The sequence below is a fragment of the Zalophus californianus genome, chromosome 14, assembly GCF_009762305.2.
Source record: "Zalophus californianus isolate mZalCal1 chromosome 14, mZalCal1.pri.v2, whole genome shotgun sequence".
NCBI lineage: Eukaryota > Metazoa > Chordata > Mammalia > Carnivora > Otariidae > Zalophus > Zalophus californianus.
The window spans coordinates 8900697-8910149 of record NC_045608.1 but is presented as its reverse complement, the minus strand read 5'-3'; the positions used below and the strand labels follow the sequence as shown (position 1 = coordinate 8910149).

At 46.3% G+C, this 9453-nt stretch overlaps 1 protein-coding gene across 6 annotated transcripts in view; it reads right to left on the bottom strand.

Moving 5' to 3' along the window:
• The window catches only part of CUX2 (cut like homeobox 2), a 324656-nt gene that overhangs the window by 259276 nt on the left and 55927 nt on the right, over positions 1-9453 (bottom strand). For 4 of the 6 annotated variants that reach the window (XM_027575565.2, XM_027575566.2, XM_027575569.2 and 1 more), the window contains exon 1: positions 186-384. The exons of the other annotated variants lie outside the window; for them this stretch is intronic. In XM_027575565.2, the coding sequence (XP_027431366.1) occupies positions 186-248 (63 nt within the window). In that variant the 5' untranslated portion in view covers positions 249-384. Of the gene's footprint in view, positions 1-185; positions 385-9453 lie in introns of those variants that run through there. 6 annotated transcript variants of the gene reach the window in all.

Below are 9453 nucleotides of genomic sequence, written 5' to 3'. Positions count from 1 at the left end.
AGCAGCGGCGAGATCAATTCCTAATACCTATCGATGGGCAGCGGGCAGCCGAGCCCCAGCGAGCCCTAGCAGCCGCCGCCCGCCGCCCCGGGGCGCCCGCCCACCCTCCCGGGGACCTCCCCAATGCGCCCAGGGCGCGCCCCAGGGCTCCCCACGGCCGCGCGGCCGGCGCTGCCCGCACTAACCTGGAGTCGCCGTAGATCAAATCGCTTCCAATATTGAAACATCGATCCCACATTGGCGGCCATCTTGGGGGCTATTCGAGACGCACACACACAAGAGTTTGGCTTTTCTCAATGGCTGCACTCAATATCCGGGCTGGACTCCCCCCAGCCCCGGGGCCGCCGCCGGCCGCCCGGGCCCTGAGCGCCGCTGCCCGGGGCCCTTTGGGCGTCCCCCGGCCTCCTGCCACCCGCTGCCCCTCGGCGCTGCCGCGCCGCCGCCGCCGCCGCCGGGCCCGGGAGCCGTGCGCCCCCCCGACCCCCGGAGGGCGCGGGCGGAGCGCGCCGGGCGGGGAGCTCGGCGCCCGCCCGGGGGAGGCGGCCGGGGATGGGGCGGGAGGGGAGGGTGTGGGGGAGGCAGCCTCCTCGAGAGGCGACGGCGCCGCCGCTGCCCTGCCTGCAGCCGGCTCCCGGGCCCGCGGAGCGCTCGCTGCATCTCCCCCCCAAGTCCGGGGTCGGTGTGCCGCGCGATTGCACTTGACTTTGGCTTTTTGCAAACTTATCAATACTGACGTAACGTGCTGATCAATGCAAAGGGAAGTTTGGGAGGGGGGGCTGCGGGAGGCCGTTGAGCGGAGCGCCAACACCCCCCCACCTCGCACCTGTCTACCCCCCCACCCCCTGCATTGCATACTTAAAAAAAAGTTAATAGTTTGCGATGCATTTTTTTTTCTTTTGCAATCAGAGGACACACAACACGTGCCTCGGGCTGCCACCGCGCCTCCGCCAGCTAAGCTTCGGATCACAGGGTAGCAGCTCGCAGGTAGGGCCGCTTAGACTCGCTGGCCCGCGGGCGTGTGGGAGCCTGCCAGCGGGCGGGTGGGAGCCGCCCGGGGGCGCCACTGAGTCGTGGGAAATATCACCACTGCCGCGCGCAGTTTCCAAGCCATTATATTGTTATGGTTATTATTGGGGAGCGGCGCCTTAGCCAGAGATCAGGGTTCTTTGCGGGGCGAGGAGGTGAAGGAGGGCTTCAGGTCCTTCGCAATAGGAATTCTTATTACTGTTATTATTTGGGGGTCTAATGATAAGGGCTCCTCATAACTTTAGAATGGGAGGCCCTTTTACTGTTACGATTAATGGAAGGAATCCTTAGCCAAATCTCTGGAGCACTTTAACCTCCGCAGTGAGTTGGCTTTTATTATTTGCGTAGAATGGGTTAGCTTTTACTGTTATGATCTGTTGATGGGGCCGTAGCCCTACTGTGGGGACTTTGGATTCTCAACAACTACAGAGATTTCTGCTATTGTTACCATCATTATTATTCGAGGGCCCTTCTAGCTGGGGACCCCAGGTCCGTTGCAGTATGAGTCTCCTTTGTTATGATTGTCTTTTGGGAGAGGGTCTTTTAGCCCAGCTAGAGGGAAGTTACAGTCTTTTGCAATTTCTGACCTTGGACAATAGGGATGACTAAGTTTCTTCCTTTACATTTTTCCCTCTTTTTGCCTCTGTGCAAGCTAGACGTTCCCAGTCCCCTCCCAACATCCCAACCCCAGGAGGATCTCAGACCCCCTAAAACCCTGCATCACTAACCCACTTACCCCACCCCCACTCCTGACCCTGGGGTCACTCTTCCTCTCTGGCAGTCCCCTGCCAAATCCCATCACCCTCCTCCCCACTCCCCCCAAAAGGACATTTCCTCCCTTTTTCTCTGGTCGAAAGATTTGCTTTTATAGACAGCAAATGGACATTATATTCTCTTTTTATGACCCAGCTTGGACTTCTGACATCACTCTTGGTCTGGGACAATAGATCAATACAGAAGGTTGTAAAAAAGATAAAGTTTAGAAGAGTTGTAAAGCAGAGAAAATCGTGATGGATATTTTTGATGATTTTCCAATATTTGTGTCTCATAGCACGTGCTTCAAGGCAATTAAAGTTTGTAATGTAATGTAAATAATTGTTTCATAAATGCTTCAGAAGAAGGTGTGATCTTTTTGAGCAATCACTTGAGCTGTTTAAAAAATGTAATGTGATTTAAGCAAGGGTACAGTATTTCTGTTACCATCCCCATACATTTTCCATGAGGCCTGGGTAAATATATTAATGCACAATTTGAAAGACTCGTAAGACCAAAAGTACAGCATTCACCAAGATGTAATGAATTAGGCCTAGTTAGCAATTCCGAGTGGCCTGTTTCCTTGCCAGATTAAATTGCACGTGATGTGTGGTTTATCTCAGCTCTCGATAACTTCACGTTTAAATTACAGCTCTCATTCTGCAAAATGAATTTAGGGAAATTTCATAACTATCACATTGCAATTTTTTTTAAATGGCTACATTTTCTCCTGAGCATCTGTAAAGCTTGCAGCTTCCTTGTCTTTGAGTCTGTTTTTTAAAGACCTGTAATAGAAAATCTGGAGTGAGTGTGAAACCCTTCAAAGCAATTTTTAACAAACCAAGGTTTTGATTAAGATTATTTTAAATTTATGTCTAACTTTGCAGTCATGGAATAAATTGACATTGTGTACCTCCTGATATAATGTACTGAGAAGGACACAACATCACTTCTGTGATATTACTGCCAAAAGTACATAACCTGAATCTAATGGTGAAGAAATATTAGACAAACCCAAGTGGAAGGGGAATTCTACAAAATAGACAGCCTGTTCTCTTTAAAAAATGTCGATGTCACATTAAACACAAAGAAAGACTAAGGAACTGTTCCAGATTAAGGAAGCAGAAGAGACTTGACAACCGATTAAAACATATGACCCAGGATTTTCTTTTACTATATAGTGCATTAATTAGAGCCCATGACAAATTTAGAATAAAGTCAATAGATTAGATAATGGCATTATATCAATGTTAATTTCCTGGTTTTGATTATTGTACTGTGGCTATATAACAAAAGAGCCTAGTTTTTAGAGAACACAGTGAAGTATTTAGGGGTAAAGGGACAGACATCATGTCTGCAACTAATTCCCAAACAGTTCAGGCAAAAATAATATGCATATATTTGTTTTATATCTATCTATCTAGAATGATATAGCAAATGTTGCAAAATGTTACACTTGAGGACTCTAGATGAAGTGTACACAGAAATTTGTACTTTCCCTGCAACATTTCTGGGAATTTAATATTATGTCAAAAGAAAAAGCTAAAAGAAAAAAATTTATGTCTGACTTTGTTTTAGCTGTTAGGACTACTGGGCTTCGGAATAAAAATTCTGCATGGAACTTTTCTACTTTCCTGACTGACATAGGCTGCAGCTTTGACCGAGCAGGAAACTGCCACAGCAAACATGCTTACCGAAGAGCAGTGAGAAAATCCAATAATTCAGATTGTTTTAAGTCTGTGATATTTTTAAATGACTTAATGCAGTGGGTCTCTGAAGAATTCTGACAATTTTAATGGTAGAAACTTGCAGTCCCACTGAGGAACGGGTTGCTACATAAATACTGAATGATCGTGTCTTTCTGCCTGGGCCGAAACATATTAGCTTTGCTTAGTGGCTTATTGCTTTATTCACAAAATAAATTTCAGCCGTCTCTTCCTACCATATTCCAAGCGCATCTTGAGCCTGTGCCTTATTAGATGTGAGGGCTTATATTCCAAAGGCATCTGTTACCGTCTCAAGCTCAGCAATAATGAATTAAGCAGTTAAGTGTTTACCCCCTAAACAGAGTTAGCTGGGGAAATGATATTATTATGGGTGGTCCTTAATGAAAGATGGTAAACCAGGAAACACTCTTTTAGCAATCAGCCTTGGATTCGAAAACTAAAGTACTAAAATATTAAATACTTTTGTGAAAAGCAGTTTTTCATGTTCTTTGCGCACACTCCCTGTCCCAAACACACACACATGCGCAGATATAAAAACACTTAAGCAGGTTCCTGGTCGATTCCTGAGTCTCAAAGATCCACTTATCAAGATAAGTATTTTAAAAATTATAATGGAAAAGACGACACCCTCTCCCCACCCCAGAGGAAGCCGAGTGTGGTTTGAGATAGCCTATCCTGAAAGCAGAAGCAGACAGAGAGCCAGATCTTTTAGGAAATTCATAAACTGTGTAAGAATCCCAGGGAAGATAATGGCAGGTCCTTAGCCATGAACATAATGATATGCGAAATCCTCAGCATCAAAGCTGAAACAAAAGAAAATGTCCTTCGGTAGCTCTGCACTGCCCACCGCAGCTGCCAGGCAGGGAGAAAGACAACTAGAGACTCCAAATTTATCTGGAAGCATTAGACAGCCCTCAGAGCAGAGTAAGGGATGTGGCAGCGTCTGGCAGACACCTGCAGGGATGTACTTCTGGAGGTGGGCCCATGGTTAGGTCCCAGATCCAGAGGTTGGAGTGACTGACTATAAGGACTAAACAACCAATTCTTTATGTGCAAAACTCCTGACACAATGCTGTCAACCTTTACAATTATTAAGCACCTACTGGTTGTTGGATGCTTATAAATAAATCTTTAGCATAATGTTAGAAGCAAGATTCTGGAGTCAGACTGTCTGGATATGAATTCCAGCTCTGCCACTTACAAGCTCTGTGACCTTGAGCAAGTGATTTTACCTCTTTGTGCCTCATTTTGCTCAGGTGTACAATGGTGCTCATAATTGTGCAAAATGATGAGGATTAAAGAAGTTAATTTATGTGAAGCACTATGTAAATGTGCCATATCTAGCAGCTGTCATTGTTCTTGGTCTCACAATGGATGGGACAGCGATCTGCATTCCCAAATTGCAGGTGAAAAGACTAAGGTCCTGAGAGAGAAATGGTCAAATGATTGTGAAGGAGCAGAACCAGGCCTGATACCTAGGTTCACTCACATCAGGCCTGGGGCTCTTGAGCTTGCCCCGTCTCTTATGGGGAGGAAAAATGGGTGGAAAAGCAGATGCCCAGAAAGCAAGAGCTGCAGTCTTTCCCACGTGCCGACACTTATTGACCAATCAAACTGGAGAGGAACACCACAAGAGGGACAGGCTCCCTTTGCCTGACTCCTGTCAGAGATTAAACAACAGTGTATTCATAATGTGCTGATTATTCTCCTTTTTGCTCCTCTTCCCCATTCACTCTCCCCCAGCTCAGTGCCCCAGGAAGCTGACCTCTGTGGACTCTATTTCCCAGGCTCCCTTGTTCTCTGGCATCCAGTTAGATTTGGCCAATGGGGGGCCTGCTTAGTGGTAAGAAGGTGGGAGGAGAGAAAATTTGGGGTACTTATTCCCCAGCTCCTTCCCTACTTCACTGCAGTCCTGACAGTGATTGGGTCCTTTTACAGACACAGTCCTGGTCAAGTTGTCCTGCTCTGGCCAGGCTTTCTCCCTCCCCACGCCCCTTCAGATTTGGCGTGGAAATGGCCTCCTCCTCTTGTAAGCATCTGGGTGCCTCAATATTTTCCTTCCCACGGTTCTGTAAATAGTCTCATTTACAAATCTTGGCTGAGTGTACCTTCTGGGACCCTGACCTACCACAGAACACTATTCAATTATTAAGAAATGTAAATGTTATTTATATGTGTTGAAGTGATCTCTAGGATATAAGGCAAAGTGAACATAAATATAGGCTATAGATTATGAAATAATCCCATCTCTGCTTAAAATGTGGTACTTAGGAAAAAGTTAAAGAAAATTCGATATCATATAGTTTACAGAATTAGTTCTGGAAAATAGGTTTAGAGGCCACTTATAATTTGCACACCATTATCTTAAATTTTTTTTATGATCACCAATTACTTTATCAGGAATCTTCATTCTTTTGAGGTGGGAGAGAATCTGTTTTCTCCTGGGACCCTGACCAATACACATACCACAGAATGCCACATCCATCTGAGATGTCCATGAAAGAAGATTTGACTAAAGAGAGAGACAGCCCATGTTCATGGCTGGAAGATTTAATGTGGTGAAGATGTTATTTCTGTCCAAATCAATAAATCTAAAACCATTCCAATCAAAATCCCAATGAAGTTTTTCACAGAACAGGACAAGCCCATCTTAAAATTCTTATGGAGATGCAAGGGCCAAAAATAGTCAGGACATTCAAAGAATAATAAGGTGTGGGAACTTTTCCTATCAGATATTAAGACTAATTATAAAGCTATAATAATAAAGACAGTGAGGCAGAAAGACAAATAGACTCAGGGGACAAAATTAAAAGCCTAGAAATAGATTCACACAAATATAGAATGGACTTACACAAATACATGGCAGAGCTAGCATTATAAACTAGTGGGTAAAATACAGACTTCATTTTCAATATGGTGCTGAGCCAAGTGACTACCCATATAGGGAAAAATATAGAATTAGATCCCTACCTCACACCATACACCATACACCAGGTGGGGTGCCTGCATGCTATGGATTTAAAAAAAACAACATGTTCCTTTTTTACCAACAGCTCCTTCCCTACTTCACTGCAGTTCTGACAGTGATTGGGTCCTTTTACAGACACAGTCCTGGTCAAGTTGTCCTTCAGCTCTCGCCAGGCTTTCTCCCTCCCCACGCCCCTTCAGATCCGGCGTGGAAATGTCTTCCTCCTCTTTTTAACCAAAAACTATATCCTTATTAAGATGACTTGACTCTGCCATGCCTGGTTGTTTGTTTAAGCATCCTAATAGCTCTGCTCATGTAATAGCCCAGGGTCCCTTTCAGAGCTGTAGCTATAGCCAGAACCAAGACTGAATTTTCTTTGAGCATCCCCGGAATGAAATACCACTTGGCACTTGGCAGCTTCCAGGAGATTTAGAAACATTAGCTAATTAGAGTTTCTAGGACTGTGCTCTGCACTGGCACAGGCTCCTCTTCATGCACACAGCTTTGCTGAGCCCCTGAGAAGCTGGCCCCTGGGCAGGAACCCGCCTTCCAATTCTGCATCCCATTTTACCACCAGTGGAGTGTGCAAACCAGAGAGTGACCTAAAACCTCCAAAACAACCACCATGGAACTGAGGGAACCCATTTGGCTCTCTCTCTCTCCCAGGTCCCACATCTCTGGCACGAGTGTCCCCATTTGGCTTCATGCCCACTAGGGCAACACTATGAGCTCCCAAGGACAGCCATAGGTCTTTCCTGTGCCCTGAGAAGAACTGAGCACCCCCACCAGCACTCCCACCCACCCACCCAAATAAAACTCCACAAACTGTACCCCTAAAGCTGGATGAAGACTGTAGATAGTTACTGCAGGTTTTCTTAAGGGGCAGAGTATAAATCACTTAACATCTTCACAATTCTTTTTGCTTCTTTCTTTCCCTGAAGTTCCCTTCATTAAAGCAGCCACTCTAGTCTCTATTTTTAATTTCTCTCCCCTCAAACTGCTCATCCATCTTCTCTCACTCATGGCTCACTCTTATTTGCTCTCTGTCTTCCCTGGTGCCTTCTCCCTCTTCCTCCATTTCTGCCCCCTCCCTTTCTCATTGCTCCTTCTTCAAATCTGAGGTTCTCATGTTTCAACTAGTCAGCAAAATAGGTAGCCAAACCAAAAAAAAAAAAAAAAAAAAAAGAAAAGAAAAGAAAAGAAAGAATTCGTTTGCTCCTTTGGTGAGATAGGGAGATGTGAATCCTTACAATTTTCATTTTGTCCCTGTCCTATTGCTGCACTGTCATCACTGTCATAGGGTGTCTACTATGCACCAAGGACCTTTCTAACATTCTCTCCAAATCTCACATCTATCATCACTGTATCCATTCTGCCAATGAGAAAACTGAGGGTCAGAAAGACAGAATAGCTCGCCCAAGTTCACTCAACCGGACAATGGCTGAGCATGGTTTAGAAGCGGAGTGAGAAACTGTGCACTTTGTAGCCCTACTACAGAAGCCCTGACCCCAGCTTTAGCTTTTCCTGCTGCCCCTCCTTAGGGCAGGAGGGAAAGGAATGTAGGTACTTCTAGAAGATGCCATTCAGACAAAGCATAGCCAACAGGGGCTGTTTCTGTCGCCCCAGGAGCTAGTCCCTAAATTACCACTCTCTCAGTCTCCTTAGACCTTTTGATTTCTCAGCTCTTGGGTTCCACAAAACAAAAGATGATCCACTTGTCCCCAAAGGACAGGAAAATAATGATAACGCTGCCATTTATGGCCTGCTTTCCCCAAGCTGGGCTCACTCTGCCCATTATCTAATTTCCTCCTTGTAACAGCAATTCAGGTAAGTATTGCCATTTCCTCCCCTTAATAGCTGAGGAAATAGGGGCTCAGAGATGGTAAGTGACTTGCCCAAGGTCATCCAGACTGTAAGCAACTGACCTGCGGGTCAAATTCTGTTTGATGTCAAGGTTAAAGTTCTTAACCCTGAATACTACTCCCCTTCCCTTTCTCAGCTGCTTCTAAATCTCTGTGGGGCTTTGAAATTCACTTCCCAGCTGGTGAAGGGCTCAGTCTGGGTTGAAATTCAGAGCCCTCTCTTCCTTGCACTCAGTCTCCAGCCTCTCTCCAGAGCTCAGGGGGCACAGGATGAAGACTCTGGAAGCTCTCTTTTGAAGGTTGGGTCCCCATCCCTTCAACCCCAGAAACCTCTGTGAACCCTTCAGTGCCTAGGGAAACAAAGCCTCCCCCCCCACTTCAAATGCTCCATGACCCAGGAAGCAAATCTAACCTTCCTGCATGAACCCTCCTGCTCCAAATCCTGGGGGTCCAGCAGGGTCTTTGGCAAATGTGCCGGGCATCAGGGGCCCTGTCCCAGCCCCCGCCTGTGAAAACAGCATAGGAAAGAGACTCTAAAATGATCCTCAGTACCTCAGGCCAGGGTCTAACCTGCCACCCATGTATCATACCCCCTTTTGTGCACACGCATATATACATATTTGCACATATGTGCACACACATATGCACACCGGCTCTCACAGACATTGTTTGCATACACCCCTATGCACTCTCTCTCATGCGTACACATTTACATACTCATGCACAAACACCTGCATGCACACCACACATTCATTCATGTACATTTGAACACAGCCAGAAACTGATTCTCTGGGACACACCTGTGTGCTCACACACAGACCTACACAGCCTGTGTGTGCATGTGAGTGAGCATACTGCGCAGATACATGCAATTGTGTGGGCCTGGTGGTACCTTCCAGGGTGGGGCAGCAAGGCCTCTGCTGGGGCCTCCTGGAGCTCGGCCTTTGGCAAAAGCCCCACCTGGTGGACATTTGGTGTATACACGAACCCCACCTCCAAGCGGGAGTGCCCCTGGGACCAGTAAGGCTCTGGTCAGTGCCCGGGCTGGCTGGCAGTAACAGAGTGAACCCAAAGATAGACTTTGGGGCACCCCTACCCCTTTAGAGTTGCCTTCTCT